Consider the following 26,563-nt stretch of genomic DNA (forward strand, 5'->3'; position numbering starts at 1 on the left):
GCTTATCAGGGCGCCTGGGTGGCTCAGTCGTTAAACGTCTGCCTTCGGCTCGGGTCATGATCCCAGGGTCCTGGGATCGAGCCCCGCGTCAGGCTCCCTGCTCAGCAGGGAGTCTGCTTCTCCCTCTCCCATTCCCCCTGCTTGTATTTCCTCTCTCGCTGTGTCTCTCTCTGTCAAATAAATAAATAAAATCTTTAAAAAAAAAAAAAAAAAAAAGACCATGCTTATCAGGGCGCCTGGGTGGCTCAGTCTTTAAACGTCTGCCTTCGGCTCGGGTCATGATCCCAGGGTCCTGGGATCGAGCCCCGCATCGGGCTCCCTGCTCTGCGGGAAGCCTGCTTCTCCCTCTCCCACTCCCCCTGCTTGTGTTCCCTCTCTCGCTGTGTCTCTCTGTCAAATAAATAAATAAAATCTTAAAAAAAAAAAAAAAAGACCATGCTTATCCTGCTCCAAGTCATAGCACAGACAGATTTGTTTTAGAACACAGATCATGGGGCGCCTGGGTGGCTCAGTCAGTTAAGCATCTGCCTTCGACTCATGTCATGATCCCAGGGTCCTGGGATAGAGCCCCGCGTCGGGCTCCTGGTTTAGTGGGGAGCCTGCTTCTCGCTCTCCCTGCTGCTCCCCCTGCTTCTGTTCCTTCTTTCTCTGTATCTCTGTGTCTCAAATGAATAAATAAAATCTTAAAAAAAAAAAAACAGATCACGTTATATCACTAATCTGTTTCAAAGGCCTTGAATGGCTTTTCATTGCTATCATGATAAAGACCGTCAACCCCTCACCTTACCTTGTACCACTCCCCCCTCACCAACCAAAGTGCAGCCACCTTGGCTGGCTTTGACGCTGGCTCTTTACCCTGGGTCCTCCTCCCTCCACTGCAATCCCCATCCCTTCAACCCCATTCCCCTTCATCCTTCAGACATAGGGGTCTGGTAAGTGAATGTAACTCGTAACCCTTTGGGGTCATTTCCCTCAACTGCCAAATACAGAGGTGAAAAACCCTAAAGGCTTGTCAGGGGCTGGGACACCTGGCTATGGGGAGATGATGGGGGGGAGAGGCCATCCCAGCAGTGGCCCCCAACCTTCAGAGTGGGGTCTCCGGGTGCCGAGGCAGGTCACATCCTCTCTCTAGCTCGTACTGCAAGAGCAGAAGTTCCCAAATGTCTGAGACTTCATGAGACAGCAGCTGCAGGGACAACAAGGACCTTTGTGAGGTGGGGGCTTCACCCGGCTGTGGTCGCACAGCTTGGTCAGGAGCATGGACCCGAGGGAGCCCTGGTCAGGAAGACCACCATGGAGGAGAAGGAGCCACAAGGAGACTACCCCTCCCCCTCAGTCATGACTGAACATAAGAGAAGTGGACAGAATTTTCTGAAGCAGTCTAGATCACCTTTCTGGCTTTCTTCCTCCAGGGCTACACTCCTGCAAGTCTTTTCCAGAGCCACAGACACTGGTATCTAGCCAGACCTCCCTTGCTTTCCCAAGAAGGATGAGACATGAGCGTGGTGGCAAGGGATGGAAGGAGAGGGAAGGTTTCCACTGCCCCCAGGGCCAGCTCCAGGAACCTCCAAATTCAGTATCTGGTTGTTCCACAGGACTTTCACAGATTCAGCCCAACTGTGTTTTGAGAGGATGTTCTGGCTAATCGTCCTCAACGCAACTCCTTTCACCTTCCCAGCAAAGCGCCCACACAACACAGAACAAAAAGGAAAGGCAAAAACCACGGCAAGCGTACACCAGAGCTCAGAGAAGCTTCTGATAATAATCGTAGGCAGACAGAGCCAGGTCGAGCAAACCTTAGTGACACCGAGGCAGTTTTAGGAATTTTAGTCTTCTCCCCCTTGGGATGCTCTCCCAATGCTCGGATTTAGCAAGGTCTAGGGAGTCCATGGATTTTGCTTAAGATTGGATGTCAAATTGGGGGGAGAACTGATGATGTGGCAGATCAGGAAAACCTTATAGTATTAACAAATCAAAACAAACACTGTGAAAAACTAAATTTCGGTAATAGTGTAAGGTAGTCATTTTATATGTTATATCTTGAATCGGACTCAAGAACAGAAAAATCACTGCGTATTAGCAACTGTGGTGTTTTAATGCCGGCCAGCACCATGTTTGCTCATTTGTGAGAAGCAGCACAGGAGAATGACGAAAAGCAGATTCTGAGGCCAAACTAGAGACCGAAGGATTATGAGAACAAGGAGGTCTTCCCACTGAGGCAGATTCTTGCAGGGCAAGAAGGGGTCTGGACTTTATGCACATGAAAAACCTTCAGATTCTGCAGCCACCTTTCAGAGGTCATATCACAACACAGTGTCCCATGCTCTGGCTATACTGGGACCCCTGATTCGGGTCACACCTACGGCGGAAAAAGACGAAGGCAGACATGCATACTATGTTTTATATGCATCCAACAAGAATGGAGAAAAAATACTTTTCAAAGCATCAGGGGAAAATACTTTAAAAATAATTTTAAAATACCTTTATTACAAAAAAAAGTATTATACTTTTTATAGCAAAATGATAAGACCAGTATCTTGGGAGCCATACAAACCTTACTGAGAGTCAGCATTGGAATAAGTGTGTGATGCAGGGCAAATCACTTTAACCCTTCTGAGGCCTAGCTATCTTTTGATGGGAATGATAATAGCATGTCCTACATAATGAAAGGTTAACTGAGATAATGATTGTTTGGCACTGAGTCCCTGGTATACAGTGCTGATATTACAGATGATTGATACAGGTGGACAAGAAAATCAAAGTAGTTCCCTTCTGGTTGTTCCTTTGGGGTACACAATTTGAATTCATTGAAATCCTTGGTTTATAATAGACGTCTATCAGTGGTTGTAGAGCACATAAAAAATGTACTTCTGTGTTGGGATTGGATGCTTAGAGAACATCTGGATTCAACAGTTCAGAATAATTCAAGGACTGAAAGAAAACAACATACCCCCCACACTTGCATGTACCCACACCACACGTATACACACACGCTTGTACACACACCCCACACTTGCACACCCATACTTGAACACACATACCTATGCGCAGCCTCACACGTGTACATACACACATACACACACCCAGGTATAAGCACTTTACAACTGGCCAGTGACTCAGATCAACCTATCATCCTCAAAAGGGACATTCCCAATCTCGTCCCGGCCATGTAAGTGTGGGAACTACAGGATTTTTTTTTTTTTAAGATTTTATTTATTTATTTGACAGAGAGATAGAGAGCACAAGTAGGCAGAGCGGCACGCAGAGGGAGAGGGAGAAGCAGACTCCCCGCTGAGCAGAAAGCCCCAATGCGGGGCTCTATCCCAGAACCCTGGGATCATGACCTGAGCCAAAGGCAGACGCTTAACCGACTGAGCCACTCAGGCGCCCCGGAACTTCAGGATTTTGAAGGTTATGTCAGATCTTATAGCAGTGGGCTCTAACCTACGAGGGAGGGCGAATAGTGATTCTCCTTAGAGGGGCACGGTGGGCAAACTGGGGGGAAGGTAGGGCCCACTGCTCAGACAGATGGCTAAGTACTTTCTGAAGGACAAGATAAGTAAGAGATGTATATTTTGCATTTTCTCTTAGTGTAATTTCTCTATTCATTTTTTAAAAATAATTAGCTCTACTCTCTTTTCTAATTAATTTATCTCTGCAGTTATTTCTTTACTCCTATCTTAAGGATTTGTTGTTTCTCGGGGCACCTGGGTGGCTCTGTCAGTTGAGCGTCTGCCTTAGGCTCAGGTCATGATCCTGGAGTCCTGGGACTGAGCTCTGCACCGGGCTCCCTGCCCAAGGAGTCTGCTTCTCCCTTTCCCTCTGCTCTTCCCCCGCTCCGCTGGCTTATGCTCAATTTCTCTGTCTCCCTCTCAAATAAATAAATATCTTAAAAAAAAAAAAAAGATTTTGTTTTTCTAAAATTCTAAGTGAAGTATTCGGTTGATTAAATTCTCTTTGTCTCAGCTAACAAAAGCATTTAAAGCTATGAGTTCATATCTGAAAACACAGCTTTGTCCATATACCTGAGCATTGATATGTTGTGTTTTCTTATTTATTCTTTTTCTAGGGATTCTGGTATTCTAATCTTGATTTCTCTATGACTCTAGTGCTATTTAGAATAATTCCCCCCCACCTTTATGATTTCCAAGCGGCTGGGTTTTCTTGCTTTGACATATTTATTGGTTACAATGTGGCTACAGAATATAGTCAGTACAATTTCTGCTTTTTGGAATTTATTAAGGTTTCTTATATGCAATCAATTTTTACAAATATTTGTAGCTGATGTGCATTTCACAGGCCAAGATCTAAGGTTTGGTAAAACAAAATATAACTCCTACTGGCCATTAAAACAATAAAACCCATCAGCCACCCACAAATATTAGTCACTTCCAGGTAAACTCAGCTATTTCTGTTTTTTCAGGAATTTTCCAGTCAGTTGGGGTTTCCCCCTTCCCACCTTCCCACAGTGGTTTGCATCTAAGTTGGGGGGACCTCTGTAGCATTAAGGGAAGGTCATCTGAATACTCTGTGGTCCTTTCCTGCCCACCGTGGCATCCCTGGAGATCATCTTCTCCCCCCAGGCCTGTCCCCTGCCAGGGCCTACGTACGCAGACATTAGCTTTGTGGCCTGTCTCCCTCACTTCCTGGCTTGGGACTCCAAGGCCATTTCCACTCTTCCACCCTCTTCCGCCCACCTTTGTGAAAACTTTCCATCCTCAGGTCCTCCAGTCCTGGTACAATCTTGACACCTCTCCAGACTGCCTGTCTGTCCTCCCCACAGAATCTCCACTTTTGGGCCTCATGTCTGTAACTGGGGTTAGGGAGGGGGCAAAGGGCAGGGCCCCTACTCAAGAGTCGCACGCAGGGGCTGATCCTCAGGCTTCCACAGCTTCTCCAGGCTGAGGCTGCAGGACGCCAATCCCCCGGGGCTCGACTGCGCTTTGGCGCCACCTGGTGGCGACTGGACAGCTCCGGCGTAAACCCTGCTTGGGGTCCTGGTGCTGTTGCAGGTGATCCTCCACCCCGCCACGCCTCCTAAGAGAGCCCCCCCTTTCCAGAATCCTGCCTTGTTGGGTGATCTGGGGAAACTGGGCAGCGAGAATACCGAGGACAACACCTTCTGCGGCCCGGTTTCTAAAAATAAGTTGGCCTGTGTTTTCACTGCCCCGCCTCCCCACCCCCCCACCCCAACAAAAACAAATAACTTTAATTCTCACCTCAGCCCGTAGAGAATAGAAAACGGTCACCACGAGCGGCAGCGGAATTCACAGGGTGGTGCAGGCCTGTTTCTGTCAGTTTTGACTCATTATCCCTCCCCATGTGTTATGAGCACTTGAAAGGCGGTAATAACCCCACTCTGTAAATGTCTGATTCCCCCTTCCCTGACAAGTGGGGATTGAGGATGCTGAGTGGCTGGGGTCAGACGGGGCGGGAACCAAGGCGGCAGCAGAGGAGGGAGACCCAGTCCCAAACCAGTCCACCCAGCCAGGACACCAAAGCAAAGGGAAGGAGGTGGGAGAGGGGAATCGATTCCCTACTTTCTGAAAGTATAGTTTGTGTATTCCTAGAACCCCTTTCCTAAACCGAAATGGCATAAAGTAAAGAAGCAATGACTAGGTCCTAAAAGCAAAAATCCTCTTCAGATTTCCTTCCATCAGCGAAAATAGGTACTGATGTGGGTCATTTGTAAAAGTGAAATGGGGTAAAGCAAACTACCAGATTGGAGGGGAAGGGGACACCCGTACCTGAAGGAGGTAGAAAGAACCCTCGAGATCCGGGGCATTCAAAGTAGCCAGCAAACAGGAGACACAGCTGGACGGGTTTCCTGAGTCGCAGTGGCTAGCATTCTGGCCCCAAACTGCCTGTGAGAATATAGGCACATTTAATTTTTTTTTTTTTTGCTTAAATTTTATTTTGTCTGACATTAAATTTACTAGCCTTCTTTAGACCCACATTTTTTTAAAAGATTTTATTTATTTATTTGACAGAGAGAGACATCAACAGAGGGAACACAAGCAGGGGAGTGGGAGAGGGAGAAGCAGGCTTCCCGCGGAGCAGGGAGCCCGATGTGGGGCTTGATCCCAGGACCCCGGGATCATGACCTGAGCTGAAGGCAGACGCTTAACGACTGAGCCACCCAGGTGCCCCGTAGACCCACATTTTTAAACAGTAAGCTTTGTTGTGGGAAAATAAGGTAATTTTGGGAAAATAAATTTTATATTTTGGCTCTATCCATCTGCCTATAGAGAGATTGCTCTTATTTGTGTGTGTGTGTGTGTGTGTGTGTGTGTGTGTGTGTGTGTATAGTTGTTTTAAGCCACCTAGTTTGTGATAATTTGTTAGGGCTGCTGTAACAAATTATCACAAACTACGTGGCTTAAAACAACATAAATTTGGGCGCCTGGGTGGCTTGGTCGTTAAGTGTCTGCCCTCGGCTCGGGTTGTGTTCCCAGAGTCCTGGGATCGAGCCCCGCATCGGGCTCCCTGCTCTGCGGGAAGCCTGCTTCTCCCTCTCCCGCTCCCCCTGCTTGTGTTCCCTCTTTCGCTGTGTCTCTCTCTGTCAAATAAATAAAATCTTAAAAAAAAAAAAAAAAACCACAAATTTATTCTCTCACGGTTACGGTGAGCAAAAGTCTAAAATCAAGCTGTCAGGAGGGCTACATTCCCATCAAAGGCTCTAGAAGAGATTCATTTCTTGCCTCTTCCAGCTTCTGGTGGCTTTAGATATTCCTTGGCTTGTGGCTTCTTTTATCTGTCTTCATATGGTCGTGGCATTCTCTGTAGTTTGTGTCTTCTCTCCTGCCTCTTACAAGGACACTGGTCATTGGATTTAGGACCCTTGGGGATAATCGAGAATGATCTCATCTCAAGATCATTAATTACTTTTACATCTACAAATATCTTTTTTCCAAATAAGGTCATATTAACAAGTTCAGGTGTTAGGATGTAGATACACACATACTACATTTTTGTGCATTCTCTTCTGGTGTTGGTTATATGCATAAATAAAACTTCTAAAACTAAATTTAATTCATAGACTCTATACAGTTTATATTCAATTTTTCCATAGAGAGTTTCTCAATTTTTAAATATCGATCCAGGGGCGCCTGGGTGGCTCAGTCATTAAGCGTCTGCCTTCGGCTCAAGTCATGATTCCAGGGTCCTGGGATTGAGCCCCGCATCGGGCTCCCTGCTCGGCGGGAAGCCTGCTTCTCCCTCTCCCACTTCCCCTGCTTGTGTTCCCTCTCTCGCTGTCTCTCTGTCAAATAAATAAATAAAATCTTAAAAAAAAAATAAAATAAAAATAAATAAATAAATATCGATCCAAAACACAATTAGTAATGGCTGCATCATAGACCATCTTAAATGTGTTATATTTTATTTAACTGTTCAGTTAATATTGAGCACTCGTAATTTTTGGTACTATAGGTAAATGCTATAGTGAACAGCCTCACAAAAATCTAGCTTCTAAAGGTGTGTAATGGATGATTTGTTGTTTTTGACACTCTGTATCCATTGACCCTTCTTCTGATAAACTACCCCAGTTTTTCCTGTGGAACTAACCCTTCCCTATTGGCCATGGGTTTGGTGAAACCATCAATGAAGAAGCACGAAACGTTTCTAGATTAAAAAATAGACATGAAAACTGACCTAGGTTAATTTTATGCTCTCTCCATGGCAACTAAATCTTAAGCAAAATGATAAGACCTAAAAGAGCTGTAGCTGATTCATCCTGTAGCTGATTCATTGCTTTCTGCTACCTGGTTCAGAAAGCAACCCCAGAGCCACCTGGGGTTTCTGCCCTTTTTGGACCTGTTTTCACCTTTCTCTTTCAGGGCTGTAAATCAAATCAAAAATATATTTTATTCTGTTTTATCTTGTCTGAATTGATTTCTGGTTTTTGCAAATATCCTTAACACGTATAAGGTGGACACTTGATTCATTTCTTTTCTGTCTTTTTGCTTTCTAATAACAAATATTTTGTAATATAAATTTTCCTCGGAGCAGAGTTCCGTTGGTGTATAAAATAGTGTTCTCCCTATTATTACTTCATGAACGGATTTATAGTTCTTCTTTGAACTGAGTTATCTGGAAATGTGGTTTCAGAATTTCAAGTGTTTTTTTAGAAAATCATTGCTTTTTTTTTTCATTTTGTTAAGAGAATTTTGGAGATTTATAGAGATCACTATGTAAAGATGAATTTTTGTAAGTGTTCCTTAGGTCATTAAAAAATAGGTATTGTCTATTTGTGGATAAAAAATACCCCCCTTTCTCTCTTTTCACACACACACACACACACATAAACATACGCATACACACAAATGTTATAGCTAAAAACTGAATTCAGCAAAGTTGTGGGATACAAAATCAACACATAAAAATCAGTTGTATTTCTATATACTACTAGCAATGAACAAACCAAGAAGAAAAATAAGAAAACAATTCCATTTAAAATAGCATCAAAAGAAAATTCTCAGGAGTAAAGTCAGCTAAGGAAACACAAGACTTATGTACTAAAAACAAAACATCGCTGAAAGAAATTCAAGGAGACCTAAGTACATGGGAAAATATCCCATGTTCATAGATTGGAAATATACAGATTCAATGCAATCCCTATCAAAATCCCAATGGTATTTTTTTTTTTTTGGTCTTTTTTCTATCCCGAAATGTTAAAGCTCATCCTAAAATGTATATGAAATTTCAAAGGACTCTGAATAGCCAAAACAATCTTGAGAAAAAAGAACAAAGTTGAAGGACTCACAATTCCCAATTTAAAAACCTACTACAAAGCTACAGTCACAAAAACAGTGTAGTATTGGCATTAGGATAGACATATAGATCAACAGAATAAAATCAAAAATCCAGAAATAAATCCTCACATCTCTGGTCAATTGATTTTTGACAGGTCAATGAGGAAAAGGTCAGTCTACTCAACAAAGTATTTTAAGAAAACAGGATATCCCACAGGCAAAAAAAGTTGGACCTTTACCTCATGCCATATACAAATTAAGCCAGAAAGGATCAAAAACTTAATTTAAAAGCAAAAACTATAAAACACAGCTGTGCAATGATCATCACAATCATTTTAGAACACTTCTATCACCCCCAAATAGTTCCCTCATGCCTATTGGCAGCTAATTCTTGCTTCCACTCTTGGTCTTGAATAACCATTGATTTGCATTCTGTCTCTATTGTTTTGGTCTTTTTTAAAATGTCATACAAATAGAATCATACAAAATGTAGTTATCTGTGTCTGGCTGCTTTCATGAGGTTCACCTATGTTGTAGCATGGATCAGGACTTTGTTCCTTTTCATTACTGAGTAGTATTCCATTGTGTAGATATACCACCTTTATGTTATCCATTCACCAGTTGCTGGACACTGAAATTGCTTCTAGCTTTGGGTATTGTGAATAATGCTACTATGAACGTTTGCAAACAAGTCATTGTGGAGACACAGGTTTTCATTTCTCTTGGATAGATACCTAGGAGTGGAAGTGCTGGGTCAACCACCTAGATTTTACTATTGACACCTACTATATTTGCTTTAGCATATGTCTATCCACGTAGTCAGCCCTCTATTCTTCCATTAATCCATCTGATTTTTTGGATGCATTTTTTTTAAAGATTTATTTATTTGAGAGAAAGAGAGAGAGCATGAGCAGGGGGAAGGGCAGAGGGAGAGGGAGAGAACCTCAAGCAGACTCCCCGCTGAGCATGTAGCCTACCTCAGGGCTCAATCCCACGACCCAGAGATCGTGACCTGAACCAAAACCAAGAGCCAGATGCTCAAGTGACTGAACTACCCAGGTGTCCCTTTTTGGATACATTTTAAAGTAAACTCAGACATAAGAACATATCTACTTAAATTCAGGTAATTCTTTAAAAGAAAGTATGGGTTAATAAGTAGATCATTATTTTTTTAGAATAGTTTTAGATTTACAGAAAAACTGTGGGCTCTGAAGCCCACATCCAGCTTCCCCTATTATCAATATTTTGCATTAATGTGGTACATTTGCTTACAGCTAGTGAGCAAATTATTACTATTTCCTAAAGTCAATACTTTATTCAGATTTCTTTAGTTTTTACCTAATATTCATTTTCTGTTCCAGGATCCCATCCAGGATCCCATATTACCTTTAGTCACTACATCTCCTTAGTGTCCTTTTGACAATGACAGCTACTCAGGCTTTCCTTATTTTTGATAACCTTGCCATTTTTGAGGAGTACTGACCAAGTATTTGGTAGAATGTCCTCAATTTGGGTTTGTCTGATGTCTTTCTCCTGATTATACTGGGATTATGGGTTTTGGAGAGGAAGACCACAGAGTAAAGTGACATTCCTATCACATCATATCAAAGGTACATGGTATCAACGTGATTCATCAGTGTTGATGTTGACCTTGATCTCCAGGCTGAGGTAGTTTTTGTCAGGTTTCTCCACTATAATGTTACTTTTTTACCCCTTTACATACCATACAATTTGGAAGGAATTCACTACGCCCAGCCCACACATAAGAAGTGGTGAGTTATGCTCCGCCATCTTGAGGTGAAGCATAAGATGGAGCACAAATACTCCCTTGAGGTTTGTACATAAGTTGTTTGGAGTTCTTTTGTATGGGAGATTTGTCTATTCTGCTCCATATATTCTTTTATTTATTTAATCATTTATTTATAGTGTGTGGACTCATGGATAATTATTTTATACTTTGGGTTATAATCCAATACTACTTGGTTTTATTGCTCAATTTGCCCTGGTTTGGCCACTGGGAGCACTTTCAGTTGCGTCTTGTGTCTCTCTGACATACTCCTATCATTTTAGGTGTTTTTATTTTTTAAGCATTTTTTTACTTTCAGGAACTACAAGTTGCTCCAGGCTATTTCCTACATCAGTTTTAGAATCAGCCATTTTCCAAGGAGCCCTCGTTCTTTTTATAGATATGATTTGCATTCTGTCTCTATTGTTTTGGTCTTTTTAAAAATGTCATACAAATAGAATCATACAAAATGTAGTTATCTGTGTCTGGCTGCTTTCATGAGAATGGTAGGAGAAATGAAGATCTGGGCACTGGGTATGCTCATTGCTACTGGGGTGTCTGCTTCTTGACCCTCTCAAAGGACAGAGCTTGGAAATATATGTAGACACTATCTATAATTATTTGTCTATTTATCTCTCTGGATCTATATTAAGCTAAATGAGTTCATATTGATGTCTGCAATGTAAATCCATCATAGATTTATTCTAGCCTCCTCCCTGGTCTTGTTTATCTGTAAATTCCCATTTCCACTCCCACAGCAAGTTTCACGTATGGAAGTGAAGACTGAGTTGATTACTTCTTTGGCAGTTTCCAGCAAATAAACTTTATCCAAGCTCCCGTGATTGTTAGAAAATCCTGCTATGCTGCTATTGTTCTCTGCAAAGTAAAACGTCAAGGCTTTCTTCTGGTCAACCAGCCCTCTTAATGCTAAAACTGCTATTATTACCTTGTTTGAACATCTTGGGTAAGTACATGACAAAGCAGTTCCAAAGTATCATGTATATCATATAGTGTGCTTTGGTTGGAGAATATGGAAAAGGTCTACTCTGTTTACTGCCAACAATCCATGATGTTATCTTATTTTTTTTTTAAGATTTTATTTATTTATTTAACAGAGAGAGAGATAGCGAGAGCAGGAACACAAGCAGAGGAGTGGGAGAGGGAGAAGCAGGCTTCCTGCGGAGCAGGGAGCCCGATGCGGGGCTCGATCCCAGGACCTGGGATCATGACCTGAGCCGAAGGCAGACGCTTAACAACTGAGCCACCCAGGTGCCCGATGTTATCTTATTTTTAAAAAGACTTCTGCTTGGGGCACCTGGGTGGCTCAGATGGTTGATTGTCTGCCTTAGGCTCAGGTCATGATCCTAGGGTCCTGGGATCGAGTCCCACATCAGGCTCCTGGCTCAGCGGGGAGCCTGCTTCTCCCTCTCTCTCTGCCTCTCCCCCTGCTCATGCTCTCTCTCTCTCTCTATCTCTGTGTCTCAAATGACATAAATAAATAAATAAATCTTTAATAAATAAATATATAAGAATAAATAAGTAAAATCTTTAAAAAAAAAGACTTCTGCTTGCTTCTGCATATTCAAGTATCTGACGTACAGAATACAGAAGTAGCATATTTAATAATATCATTAAGCTTCATATACACAGCAGACTTGAACTGTAAAAACTGTTTTTAGTAACATATTTTATAGAAGGAAATTTGTAGCTTCATCAAATGTCAAAAATCCTTCATCTTCTACCACTAAAAATAGTTGGCAGTCCATGGCAATAATTTTGTCAAGCTTTCTGTTTCAATTTTTTTGTCTCAAAAGTAGAAGGGACTATACTCCTGAAATATTTTTATAAAGGCTGTTGTTTTGTAATTTGATTCATAAGAACAGAAAGGGTTTAGGGTGTCTCATTTTTCTCTGAAACTTTCTCCTTTTATTCATAGTCTGTATTCTTAGTATGTGGGTCAAAGTTGTTTCAGCATGGATGTTCTTTTTTTTAAAAAGATTTTATTTATTTATCTGAGAGAGAGAGAATGAGAGAGAGAACACAAGAGGAAAGAGGGTCAGAGGCAGAAGCAGACTCCCCGCTGAGCAGGGAGCCCAATGCGGCACTCAATCCTGGGATTCCAGGATCATGACCAGAGCCGAAGGCAGTCGCTTAACCAACTGAGCCAGCCAGGCGCCCCTCAGCATGGATGTTCTTTTTTTTTTTTTTTTAAGATTTTGTTTATTTATTTGAGAGAGAGAGTGAGAGAGAGAGAGAGCACAAGAGGGGGAGCGGGAGAGGGAGAAGCAGACTCCCTGCTGAGCAGGTAGCCCGATGTGGGACTCGATCCCGGGACTCCAGGATCATGACCTGAGCCGAAGGCAGTCGCTTAACCAACTGAGCCACCCAGGCGCCCCATCAGCATGGATGCTCTTTACATAATTTTAGAGTTTTCCACCTCATGAACTTTTGGGGTGGCAGAGTTGATGTTCTTCTTGCAAGTTATCCTTGCAAGATGTGAAGAATTCCCAAAGGGGACTTTTTCTTTGAAGACTCAAAGCTAAATAAAATTAAATAGCAAAAATTAAATATAGTTCTTAAACAACAGTTTGTTTAATGTAATGAACACTAAAATGCCCAGCAAGTCTACAATGATTAAAATTCTGATACAATCTGTCCTTATTTTTTCCTAGTACATTTATGTATTCATTTAAGAATCTATTTTATTGGGCACCTGGGTGGCTCAGTTGGTTAAGTGACTGCCTCCGGCTCAGGTCATGATCCTGGAGTCCCAGGATCCAGGCCCCCATCAGGCTTTCTGCTGAGCAGGGAGTCTGCTTCTCCCTCTAACCCTCCCCCCTCTCATGCTCTCTCTCTCTATCATTCTCTCTCAAATAAATAAATAAAATCTTTTTTAAAAAGAATCTATTTTATTTATTTTTGAATAGAGAATACATTGACATGGCTTTGAAAAGTCAAAATAATACAAATACAGGTGTGTATATTCACTTCCACCCCAATCCCCCCTCCCTCCTCTATAGAGTTAACTAGTTTTATAATTTATTGGGGATTTTTCTAGTATTTAATATGTGAGTGTAAGAAAATTTAAGTATATATATATTTTATGCCCCCTTTTTACTGTGCAAAAGGTAACAGTATATAATTTTTTCCTGTTCTTCACTTTGCCGTTTTCATTCAATTTTTCACATCAGTAGATAGAGAAATTTTCATTCACTTTTACATTGAAATAGATGTACCACAGTGTATTTAACCAGGTCCCTCTTTCAAAAGCAAAAAACAGGTAGGACTACACTCAACTACATGGTCAATTAATCTTTGACAAAGCAGGAAAGAATATTCAATGGGAAAAAGACAGTCTGTCTCTTCAACAAATGGTGTTGGGAAAACTGGACAGCAACATGCAAAAGAAACTGGACCACTTTCTTACAGCATACAAAAAATATAAACTCAAAATGGATTAAAGACCTAAATGTGAGACCTGAAACCATAAAAATCCTAGAAGAGAACACAGGCAGTAACCTCTTTGACATTGGCCATAGCAACTTTTTTCTAGATCTTTCCTGAGGCAAGGGAAACAAAAGCAAAAATAAACCATTGGTATCACATCAAAGTGAAAAGCTTCTGCACAGCAAAGGAAACAATCAACAAAAGCAAAACACATCCTATGGAATGGGAGAAGATATTTGCTAATGACATATCTGATAAAGGGTTAATATCCAAAAAACATAAAGAACTTCTAAAACTCAATACCCGAAACCAAATAATCCAATTTAAAAATGGGCAGAAGACATAAACAGACATTCTTCCAAAGAAGACATACTGATGGCTAACAGACACATGAAAAGATGCTCAACATCACTGGTCATCAGGGAAATGCATATCAAAACCACAATGAGTTTTTACCTCACACCTATCAGAATGGACAAAATCAACAACACAGGAAAAAACAGGTATTGGTGAGGATGTGGAAAAAAAGGTACACTTGTGCACTGCTGGTTAGGAATGCAAACGGGCACAGCCACTGTGGAAAAAAGTATGGAAGTTCCTCAAAAAGTTAAAGATAGAACTACCCTATGATCCAGCCATTGCACTACTGGGTATTCACCCAAAGAATACAAAAACACTAATTCAAAGGGATATGTGCACCTTTATGTTATTGCATCATTATTACAATAGCCAAGATATGAAAGCAGCCCAAGTGTCCATCGATTGATGAATGGATAAAGAAGATGTGGTATGGGGCGCCTGGGTGGCTCAGTTGGTTAAGCGACTGCCTTCAGCTCAGGTCATGGTCCTGGAGTCCCGGGATCGAGTCCCGCATCAGGCTCCCTCCTCGGCAAGGAGTCTGCTTCTCCCTCTTCCGCTCCCCCCTCTTGTGCTCTTTCTCTCTCTCAAATAAATAAATAAATAAATAAATAAATAAATAAATAAATAAATAAAAGATGTGGTATGTATACACAATGGAATGAAATCTTGCCATTTGCAAGAAAATGGATGGAGCTAGAGAGTATAATGCTAAATGAAATAAGTCAGAGAAAGAAATATACCATATGATTTCACTCACATTTGGAATTTAAGAAACAAAACAAATGAGCAAAAGGAAAAAAGAGAGAGAGACAAACCAAAAAACAGACTCTAAATTATAGAGAACAAACTGATGGTTCCCAGAGGGCAGGTGGGTGGGGGATGGGTTAAATAGGCAATGGGGATCAAGGAGTGCACGTGTCATGATGAGCACTGGATGTTGTATGGAAGTGTTGAATCACTATATTGTACACCTGACACTAATATAACACAGTATGTTAACTAACTGGAATTAAAATAAAAGCTTGAAAAGCCAAAGACAAAAAACAAAACAGGTAGGACTATATCAAACCAATAAGCTTCTACACAGCAAAGAAAAGGCAACCTAGTGAGTGGGAGAAAATAGTTGCAAATCATATATCTGATAAGGGGTTAATATCCAAAATATATGAAGAACTCATACAACTCAATAGGAAAACAAAACAAAACAAAACAAAAACAAAACATCAAAACAATCTAATTTAAAAATGGGCAAGAGATCTGAATAGGCATTTTTCTGAAGAAGATATACAGATGGCCAACAGGTACAAGAAAAGATGTTCTGTGTCATTAATCATCAGGGAAATGCAAATCAAAACCACAATGAGCTATCACCTCACACCTGTCAGAATGGCTATCATCAAAAGACAAGAAACAGCAGGTGTTAATAAAAAGAGTGAGGATGTGGAGAGAAGAGAACCCTGTGCACTGCTGGTGGGAATGTAAATTGGTGCAACCACTATGGAAAACAGTATGGGGGTTCCTCAGAAAATTAAAAATAGAACTACCATATGATCCAGTAACTCCACTTCTGGGTATTTATGCAAAGAAAACAAAAATACCAACTTGAATAGATATCTGCACCCCCATGTTCACTGCAACATTATTTACAATAGCCAAGATACAGTAACATCCTAGGGCGCCTGGGTGGCTCAGTTGGTTAAGCAACTGCCTTCGGCTCAGGTCATGATCCTGGAGTCCCGGGATCGAGTCCCACATCTGGCTCCCTGCTCAGCAGGGGGGTCTGCTTCTCCCTCTGACCCTCTTCCCTCTCGTGCTCTCTGTCTCTCATTCTCTCTCTCAAATAAATAAATAAAATCTTTAAAAAAAAAAAAAAGATACGGTAACATCCTAAATGTCCATAGATGAATGAATGGATAAATATTATTCAACCATAAAAAAGAGAATGAAATCTTTCCATTTGCAACAACATGAATGGACCTCAAGGACACTATGCTAAGTGAAATAAGTCAGACGGAGAAGATAAATATGGTATGATCTCTCTTATATGTGAAATCTAAACAAACAAACCAACAAACAAAAATAAACAGAACAGATTGGTGGTTACAAGAGATGGAGGTTGGGAGAAATGGGTGAATTCTTTTCTTCTCTCTCTTTCTTTTTTTTAGTTTAAGTAACTTGAACAAAAATTTTATTGCAAAATTCCTAAATCCAGGCCTGTGGGACACAGGCATCAAGTGTTTTTGAAGTTCCGCAGTGACTCCAATGTACAGACAAATTTGGGAACCATTGTGCTATTATAACGGGATTCTATGGGTTGTGTTGCCCCTGAAATATTATTCACAAATTGCTGAAATATTGCTTGAAATAAGACTGGTAGGGGTGCCTGGGTGGCTCAATCAGGTAGGCATCTGCCTTCGGCTCAGGTCATGATCCCAGGGTCCTGGGATCGAGCCCCACATCAGGCTCCTGGCTCAGCGGGGAGCCTGCTTCTCCCTCTCCCTCTTCCTCTCCCTCTGCCCTTCCCCCTGCTCATGCTCTCCCTCTCTCTCTCTCAAATAAATAAATAAATAAAATCTTAAAAAAAAAAAAAAAAAGACTGGCAGTGTGTGTGTCAGGGTGGCAGATAATCATCTTTGTTAGAAAAGGAAGATTTTTCCAGGCTTTCTCCTAGTCCAGGTAAACCACACTGTCCTTGGGGGCTGTTTTCAAACAGGTCCTTCTGGAACAGCTAGGTTTAGAAGAAGTGAGGTCTGAAAATATCGGGAAGCCTCAAGGTACTGTTACGCGTGGCAGAGTCTCCGTTATGTGAGTGGATTCCCCACGGAAGATTCACGTGAGGATCCGCACTCAGACACAGCCGGGAGGAAGGTAGCAGGCACAAAGCCGTTTATTAAGGAGAGTACACTGTCAAGAAGGGAGCGCGGGCAGGCCCAGAGGAAGCAACTGCACAGGGATTAGGGGCGTCTTTTCTTTTTATGTTTGCATAGGTTACTGGTCAACCTCTGACTGAGGTTGTTTCCCATCATCTAAGGGATGCCTCCTACCGGTTGGGAGGGGTAGTTTGGGGCCCTACAAGGTTCCTCTGGAACTGTAACGGCCCTCTTCCCCTACAGGGCCGGGGTTGTAACCATAACGTAAATATATTACAGTGAAGCTATGGGTTACCCGAGGCAGAGGTGGAAGAGGAGAGCGCATACTCTGCACCTGTGGCTCTTGGTCTGTTGGTCTTGGAAGCCACGAAGTCAGGATGTTGTGCCCCCAGCCTTCTAAGACTCCTAATGTGTAACCTCTTTATCACCATCCTTGCTTCCAGCTCACTTCTACCTAATTGCTTATTCTATCGATAACACTTAAAATAGGCATCCCATTCTTTTTTTTTTTTTTTTCTTTTAAGGAGCCATGGCTTTCTAATTTAATTTTGAGTAAAATAGGCTTAGAGAGATCAAAAGTTCCCCATAATGGCCATTGGAGGTCTAAATTACTTTTGGTTACGTCAGTCCATTTAGTTATAAATGTGTAGGCAGAGGGACCATAGTTTTTAAACACATAGCCAGAGTCCCAGTAAGGGCGGGGAGGGGGGCAGTACCCTCAGAGCATTTTGATGACTGTGATCCCATTTTATAGAGGTTTTTCTCTAGGGCAAAGAGAAAAATTACTGACCAGCACAGTTGCATCGGGAATAGCCTGGTTCCAGAAGGAATCAGACTAAAGGCCAGCACAGTTCCAATAGGAACAGTCTGGTTCCAAACAGGAGTCTGATGGAAGGCTAGTGCTGGTCCAACAGGCACAGTTCCAACAGGAACAGGACAGTCCCCAAAACAAGTCTGACCAAAAGCCAAATGAGCACTCTCAGAGAAAAAAAAAACAAAAAAACAAACAGCAAGGCCTTTTAAAACATCGTAATAAAGCCTGGAGAGTGCAAACACAAAGCACAGAGCTCAAAATCCAGGAGAAAACTTACCTCAAACTCCAGGGTCAGCCAGAAAGCAGTAGGCACCCAATTGGCTCTGTGGGTGCTGACATGTTTCTTCACCAGCCTCTGAGTTGTTGGGGGTCTTCTTTGCATCCCACTTCTGATCACCAAGTAACATTAACCTTAAAAAACAAAACTGCCAGTTATTTTACCAGCAAAAATGGGTTTATTTGGGAATAGCAGAGAATCACAACCCAGAGGATGCATTCCCCCACAGAAGAGAGGAATGCTCTTGGGTGCCTGGGTGGCTCAGTGGTTGGGCGTCTGCCTTCGGTTCGGGTCATGATCCCGGGGTCCTGGGATCGAGCCCCGCATCAGGCTCCCTGCTCAGCGGGAGGCCTGCTTCTCCCTCTCCCACTCCCCCTGCTTGTGTTCCCTCTCTCGCTGTGTCTCTCTATGTCAAATAAATGAATAAAATCTTTAAAAAAAAAAAAAAGAGAGAGAGGAATGCTCTTTTACAGAGGAAAGGGGGAAGTTATACATATAAAGTCCACTGGAGTAGACTGGGAGTTCAAAGTATATAGTGGCCATGACAGTTCCAGCAAGAACTTTGTAGGACCAATGGCTTTTCACTGACTGAGTTGTTGCAGTCTCTCATTGGCTGGGCTGTTGCCAGGGCAGGAGAAAAGCCTTTCTTCCTCCTGCTGGAATGGTAAAGCAGTATCCATGTGCAAGATCCCTCTCTTCCCTTGGATCTGTGTGTAATTGATAAGTGATAGGGCATGAGAGCTCATCCTGAGGGCCTCCCAACTCCATTCTAAAGGAGATTTCCTTTTTTTTTTTTTCTTTAAAGGAGATTTCCTTTTATTAATTTTCACAGGGCATACTCTAACCTCTGCCATTTTTGCAGGAAGAACTCTTAAAAAGGTTAGTCATAGGTACTGGAGAATCAACACACCCAGAAGAGGAAAAACATGGTTTTAGTGTTATCATATAATAGTAAAAGTAGTTGCAATAAATATACCATTTTCTGGCTTCTGATTCAAATTCAATTTTACAGATTTTCCCTTAATTTCCTTCAATTTATACCTGGTCTCTTTAACGCTGAAAATTTGGGCTCCTAACAACATTAGCATAATTACTTTTTTTGGTCCTATTTTTCATCAAATACTTTCTAAATAATACTGTGCATATTGACAATAAATCTACTAAATGATGTTTAAGATCTCTTTGCAGTTTCATTTGTTGTTAGAGTATGTTCCATGGTGCAATCTGAACTGCACATTTTACAAAAAGTTTGCAGTAAGGACACCCACGCTGACCAGTAAAAACCTTCCCCCCAAATTGTTTTGGTGTTGATAAGAGAGCCCACACAGCACAAGCAAGCAAAACGCATTTTTTTCTGGAGCCTGGAAAGGCAACTTTGCTGTCTTCTGAGAGAGAGAGAACAGCCCTGTGAGGACTTGGGCTGAGTTATCAACAGTTACTTACCACCCTCGCTAAACTCTGAAGTCTCCATGTTAAGATTTGTAGCTGTCTCCCGACCTTATCTTCCCTCTCTCCTTAAAAAAAATCGGAAATGTGGGTTTTCTGAAGTACAGGTCTGGATTTACAGATTCAGCTGATTACGTAAACTTGAAGTGTAGCCGGGGCACAGGGGTGCAAGGACACTTGGCTCAGAGGGTCCCAAACAGACCAGGCTTGGCCATTCACAGCTGACAAAATCCAAAGGCAGAGAGAAGAGTGGCGGTGAAACCAGAAAGGAATTTATTTCACTGGGAAGACAGCAGACTAACGTCTCAAAGACTGTCTTCAAAGTGCCCAAAATACTTCCAGGTTTATATAAGGGAAACGTGGGACACAGGTCGGTGGGTACTGCAGATAGGCAGTGAAGGTCAAACCAACCATTGTCTGGAGGTCCATCACACCAGGTCTTGCTGGTGTGGAGGCAGTCCCTATTGCTTGAGGGGATAGGTTCGATGGCCTGAGTTCAGAGATAAGCTAGAAAGAACTTAATCAGAAAGTTGAAAGACAAAATGGAAGTAATTGCAGTCCTCTTTCAGAAGTTGGGAGTAGGTGCAATTGACCGCTGGGAAACGCGTAGCGTGAGTCGGTGCAGAAATCCGGGTAACACAGACCTGTAAAAGCAGGAGACCCCGAAATCTCAGAGGAAGGGGAACTGGCTGGAGCACAGAGTTGCCCTGAGTCTAGAAAGGGAGAAGAGGTTTTTACATCACTTGGAGGAGCCACTGTGGTGCTCCCAGAGGTAGCTCCCGTTAAGCTGAGAGCGATGAGTTCCCAGAGCCCTAAACGGGCATGCGCCGCATTCGGGACTTCTGCTGGCCACGTACAGGGATGCCCAGCACGGAGCCGGATGGCCTGGCCTGGAGCAGGTCCCTTGTGCAAGGAGGTGGGGTGTGAACTTGGGAGGCGGATGCGGCCCTGCGGGGGAATGAAAGTGCGGAAGTGCAGGGAGGGGTGCGGGTGGTGGTGGTGGTAGTAGAATGAGGTCAGGCCCAGAACTGGGTTACGATTCTGGGTGGAGGCGGTGCCTCCCGACCCCTTAGGTGTAGCCCCGTCCCGCAGACGGACCGCGCAGGCGCCTGCACCTGCGCCCGCGGCGGCGAGGGAAAGTGGCGCCCCGCAGTCGCGGCCAAGCTTTCGGTTCCACCCCCTCCGGCCGGGCCTCCGCCTACTCCAACCGCGGCCACCCCGCCCCCCGCCAGTCCCGGGTCCCCGCGCGAGCGGTCGCAGGTCGCCGGCATGCCGGGTGGCAGCGACAGGGACGGCGGCCTGGGACGCGCCGTGTGCGTGCTGACCGGGGCCTCCCGTGGCTTCGGCCGAGCCTTGGCCCCGCTCCTGGCCCGGCTGCTGTCGCCCGGCTCCGTGCTGGTCCTAAGCGCCCGCAACGACGAGGCGCTGCGGCAGCTGGAGGCGGAGCTGGACGCCGGGCAGCCCGGCCTGCGCGTGGTGCGGGTGCCCGCCGACCTGGGCCTCGAGGCCGGTTTGCAGCAGCTGCTCGGCACCCTGCGCGAGCTCCCCAGGCCCGAGGGCTTGCAGCGGGTGCTGCTCATCAACAATGCGGGTAAGGCGCCCGCCGGCGGCGGCGGACTCCCCGTGGGAGCCCTGGGAATACTGCTTAGCGCCCCTAGCTCTTCCTCCTTCTCACTTTCCCCACCGCTAGGAACTTTAAAGGTGACTCTTAGGAGTCAGAAAGATGCCTGAAAATCCGAGTTGCTTCAGCAAGGTATGGAGGGAGACTCCCTGCCATCGCTGCGGCTCATTCTCCCCCTCCCCCCTTCCCATTTCTGGGCAAATTTTCCAAAATACTTGTAGAACTTTCCCGATCGCCTGGCTCCGCGCCCTCTGGCGGAGGCCTGAGGTCTTCCAGCAAAAGTAAATTACCCACTTTTCCAAATGGCCTCCTGTGTTCTCCCCCCAGGCCCAGAGCAGGACATGCACACTTTCAGTTTGCAACTTGAGATGAGTGAACAACCCCAGGTGTGTCAGTCTGCAGAGATGGGAAGAGGGAGGCGTCTTCAGAAGCGCTAGGGAGACTCCTCTAGGTTTGGATGGGAAGGGGGTGTCTAGAATTTGGAGAGGGCTGGGGGAAGAGAAAACCCATCTGCACAGAGTGATTCTTCAGGTCTGGTTTTTCAGGCACTCTTGGGGACGTGTCCAAAGGCTTCGTGGACCTGGCCGACCCAGCTGAAGTGAACAACTACTGGGCTCTCAACTTGACCTCCATGCTCTGCCTGACTTCTAGCATCCTGAAGGCCTTTCCAGACAGTCCTGGCCTCAGCAGGACCGTGGTTAACATCTCATCCCTCTGTGCTCTGCAGCCCTTTAAGGGCTGGGGATTGTACTGTGCGGGGAAGGCTGCCCGTGACATGCTGTTCCAGGTTCTAGCCGCAGAGGAACCTAGTGTCAGGGTGCTGAGCTATGCCCCAGGTAGGTGGGACATTACTACCATCCCTGTCACCCAGAACTGGCTGGTTCCCCTCTGGGGGTGGGCAAAGGGCCTAGTCTGTCCCCTCCAAGAAAGAACCCACAGAGTATTTTGTCCCTGAATCATTAACCATCACTCCTTTCGGGAAATACAGGCTCCAGAAGTTAGAGCTGGCTGGGATAGGGAGTGTAGTTAGAAGATAAGGGGAGAGACTGGGGAGTTGCCCGGCCTGGAGGGTGGGGCCAGAAAGTCTGAGATACTAGAGTTGAGAGACAATGAGGGTTTGAATTTCAGGCCTGTACCTTATTTCCTTATGTGAAACAGGGAAGATGCTACCTGTCTACAGGGCAGTTTGGAGGACTGAATGGGGTAATATATACGAAAATGATCCCTAGCAGTGAAGTGCTAACTGCTAGCACTTCTAAATGTTAGATAGAACTTACCACACTGTATCCTCTTCATACCTATACTTCTTTCTCCTGATAGGAAAACCTTGAAGGCAGGAACTTTGCACTGTGCACCTGTATGTCCCCAGCACCTAGCGAAGCACCTCACTTTGTCAGTCTTCAGTAAATGTTAGTTGAAGGAAGAGCAGAGAGACATTGTGAAGTGCTGGCCACCCCAGGCTAAATTGTGCCAGAACACTGTGGGGATGCTGGGATAAATAAGAGAGGGCCCTGTCTTCACAGAAGTTAAACAGTAAGGGGTCTCGTGACACTTGGTCTGCTGAAATGTCCATACTACCCAAATCTATCTATAGATTCAGTGCAATCCCTATCAAAACTCCAATGGCATTTTTCATAGAAATGGAACACACAATCCTAAAATTTGTATGGAACCACAAAAGATCCCAAATAACCAAAGCAATCTTGAGAAAGAAAAACAAACCTGGAAGCATCATGCTCCCTGATTTCAAACTATATCACAAAGGAATAGTAATGAAAACACACACAATTTACCAGTGAAATCACATAGGCCTGGTGTCTTGAAGAAGATAACTTTGGGTTGAAATTTTGGCGTGACCTATTAGCTCCATGAACTTAGATATACAAATCTTTCCCCAGATTTGGGAAGTTCTCAGCCATTATTTCTCTGGGGTACCAATAATGTATAGGTTGTCTCTTCTGATGGTACCCCCTCAAATCATCTTTGGTCTTTTTTGTTCTTTTTTCTTTTTGCTCTTCTGACTGGATGATTTCTAATGACCTCTCTTCTGATTCACCCATTTCTTTCTTCTGTTTGGTTGAGTCTGCTGTTGACTTCTCTTGAATCTTTAGTCATTTTATTCTTCAACTCTAGGATTTCGGTTTGTTGGGTTTTTTTTTAAAGTGGTTTCTATTTCTTTGTTGAACTTCTCATTCTGTTCGTGCATTGTTTTCCTAATTTCATTTAGTTGTCTATCTGCATTTTCTTTTTTTTTTTTTAAGATTTTATTTATTTTAGAGAGAGAGAGCACATGTGAGTAGGGAGAAGGGGAAAAAGGCAGAGGGGGAAGAGAGGGAAAGGGAGGGAATCTCAAGCAGACTCCACGCTGAGCACAGAGCCCGACGTGGGGCTCAATCCCATGACCCTGAGATCCTGACCTGAGCTGAAACCCGGAGTCAGATGCTTAACCAACTGAGCCACCCGGGCACCCCATCTGTCTGCATTTTCTTGTAGTTCACTGAATTTCTTTAAGAAGATTATTTTGAATTATTTGTTCATAGATCTTATTTCTTTAGGGTCAGTCATTGGAGTTTTATAGGTTTCCTTTCGGTGGTGTCACATGTCCTTGATTATTCATGATCCTTGTGGCCCCATGTTGGTGTCTGTGCATGTGAGAAAGGAGGCACCTCTCCCAGTCTTTACAGGCTGACTTCAGTAGGCAAAGCCCTTTACCAGTCAACCCATGCAGTGATTCTGGGTGAACCATCTGGTGATGTCTGTAGCAGGCTTGCCGCCGGAGTCTGTGGGCAGCCTGTTGCTGGGGTGGATTGAAAGCCTGGGTCCATGGTAGTCAGTCTGGTGCTGGGCCTGGCGGGGAGCCTGGGTTTATGGGCACTCATTGCAAGCTTGAAGGCATCTAGGGCCACAGGAACTGGCTGGAATGTGCCAGGTACCTATGTTCATGGGAGCTTGTCAGGAGCCTGATGCCATGGGAGCAACCCCAGGCCACAAGGGGCAGCTGATACTGGAATGGATTGGGGGCCTGGGTTTTTTGGGGCTTTCTGGGAGCTTGGAGCTGGCTGGAACCAGCAGGCACCAGAGTGACCCTGGGGCCTAGGTTTGTGGGACCCTGCGCCATAGGAACTGCCTGGGGCTGTGGGAGCCACTTGGGGCTGCTAAGGCACTGGATCTGGCAGGCAGTGGGGTTAGCTGGGGGCCTGGGTTCATGGGGGCCCAGAGGGAGCCACCTAGGGCCATGGGAGTTGGCCTGGTGCTAGGGTGGGCTGGCTCTGGGATCCCCTGTGAAGTCGGGTGCTTACTTGACTCTCCTCCCACAGGGAGGGTGTCTCTACACTGGGATGCCCAGGCTTGGGGGCAGATGATAAGGGTAATACACATCTATATTTCCTACCTTCCTCAATGCATCCTTTCTTATTTCTGTGCTTCACCCAGGTAGTGTAATCCCTTACCCGGAATCCTTGGCCTTTGTGAAGGTAATTTCATGGGCAGCTAATAGTTCATATTGATATTTCTGCAGAAAAGTGCTAGAAACTCCTATGCCACCCCTTTGCCGACCCCAATGATATTTTAGCAAGATGCATTTAGCAGAGGGCTACAGAAGGAGCTGAAGCAGAGAGAGAACCAGGGCCGTATAAAGGGCCAGATTGTCAGGGTATGTAGAAGCAGAAGGGTCCGTCCTACTTGATGACTCGTTGGCTGTGGGAACAGAGTGGAGAGGGAAGAGCCGGGGATGGAAGTTTTGAGTTTGGAAGAAGAGTATTTCATTAATAGAAATGGAAAAGTCAGGAGGAGGAGGTACCGGTTGGACAGGAGGTGAAAAGCTTGGTTCTAGATACAGTGGTCTGGAGATACCATGTTCACTGGGGCGTCGGGATTTGAGTCTGGAGCTCAAAAGTGACAGAATGACCCTGACCACGCTTGTCAGCCAGGGTGAGGTATTTCCGGTGGCCAGGCTGCCTCCACCATAGTCCACACACAGCACGGGCCCTGCCTTGGCCATGTCCCCCCAACTTCTGCTCTTCATGCCCTAGGTCCCCTGGACACAGACATGCAGCAGTTGGCCCGGGAGATCTCGATGGACCCAGACTTACGAAAAAGGCTGCAGGACCTGAAGACAAAAGGGGAGCTTGTGGATTGTAAGATGTCAGCCCAGAAACTGCTAAGCTTGGTGCAAAAGGATACGTTCAAGTCTGGGGCCCATGTTGACTTCTACGATAATTAAGCCAGTGTCCTTGGCTTTCTGGGGCTTTCTTCCCCCCTCTCTCAGGCACACCCAGGAGCCCTGTGCCACCGCCCCATCCTGCCACAGGGGCACCGCCAACCTTGCCTTACCCAGAAAAGCACTCATACCTACGGTCCTGCCCTCAGAACCAGCCAGCAGTGAGGGCCTCGGGTCGCTGGAATCCCAGTGTTCAGGAGTCTGTTGACTGCCCTGAATTAGGGGAACTTGGGAGAAGTTATGGCTGTTGGTATTCTGTTTCCCCAGAAGTAGAATTTTAGGGATGGGATAAGCAGAACAAGAAGCTGCAACCCTGAAGAGAAGAGGTTGGGGGTCTCATGGCCAGTCCCTGGCTGAGCTAGTGTCAAACAGGAGGGCCCTTGTAGATTCACAGCCCACAGGGGAGGGAGGACCGTGCAAGTTCGGCAGACAAGGAGGCCCCATGCTCATGGTAGCAGGACCTTGCGTTGAACTTCGTGTCCTTAATTCTGATGCCTCCTCCCTCCAGAACCTGCCATCTGTCCCCCAGATTGGGGGAGGGGGGAAGGGGCCCCTGAGAGTTTATGTACAAATAAAAAGCAGATACAAATAAAACGTGGATTGTCCTTTATTCACCCCTGGCTTCTCCTCTGATACAGGGCCCATGACTGACTCCTGGCTCGCTGGGTCCAGAGGTGTTCCTTAATGCAATTAACCCAAACTTGGGGAGTTACCCTTATTTCCAGGGGAGTTATCTTGGGGTTGTCTGCCTCTTCTCACGGAGCCCTACCCAGTGGCAAGCTCAGGTTCAGAGTTGGCCAAGATGGACATGCCCCAGCTGCCTGTTCCTCCAGATGCCTATGCTGACCCCAGTCTTTATTACCCTTTCCTCATCCTTGACCCTTTCGAAGAGTATTTAGGCTTCAGGGCCTGACTCCCAGCCTCCCCAGCCCTCTTGGATTCCCAATTCTACCCTTTGCCCACATGGCAG

General features: G+C 44.7%; 1 protein-coding gene and 1 long non-coding RNA gene across 2 annotated transcripts; one reads left to right on the top strand and one right to left on the bottom strand.

Moving 5' to 3' along the window:
- Positions 1-5,273: 5,273 nt before the first annotated feature.
- LOC145723924 (uncharacterized) lies at positions 5,274-20,753 on the bottom strand. Its single transcript, XR_014149345.1, has 3 exons — positions 19,751-20,753; positions 18,308-18,441; positions 5,274-5,864 (listed from the first exon to the last, which is right to left on the bottom strand). It is a non-coding gene; the product is annotated as an uncharacterized LOC145723924 (long non-coding RNA).
- Positions 20,754-20,891: 138 nt separating this feature from the next.
- On the top strand, positions 20,892-26,187 carry SPR (sepiapterin reductase). Its single transcript, XM_006727988.3, has 3 exons — positions 20,892-21,344; positions 21,920-22,210; positions 25,406-26,187. Exons 1-3 carry the CDS (start codon positions 21,023-21,025, stop codon positions 25,594-25,596), a joined length of 804 nt encoding a protein of 267 aa, XP_006728051.1. The 5' UTR covers positions 20,892-21,022; the 3' UTR covers positions 25,597-26,187.
- The last annotated feature ends 376 nt before the right edge of the window (positions 26,188-26,563 follow it).

Source organism: Leptonychotes weddellii, chromosome 10 (assembly GCF_054177405.1).
Source record: "Leptonychotes weddellii isolate Sample4059 chromosome 10, ASM5417740v2, whole genome shotgun sequence".
Taxonomy (NCBI): Eukaryota; Metazoa; Chordata; class Mammalia; order Carnivora; family Phocidae; genus Leptonychotes; species Leptonychotes weddellii.

Coding starts and splice junctions, on each gene's coding strand:
- SPR (XM_006727988.3), top strand. CDS start 21,023: ATGCCGGGTGGCAGCGACAGGGACGGCGGCCTGGGACGCGCCGTGTGC. Junction 21,345..21,919: donor GCTGCTCATCAACAATGCGG/GTAAGGCGCCCG, acceptor CTGGTTTTTCAG/GCACTCTTGGGGACGTGTCC. Junction 22,211..25,405: donor GGTGCTGAGCTATGCCCCAG/GTAGGTGGGACA, acceptor TTCATGCCCTAG/GTCCCCTGGACACAGACATG.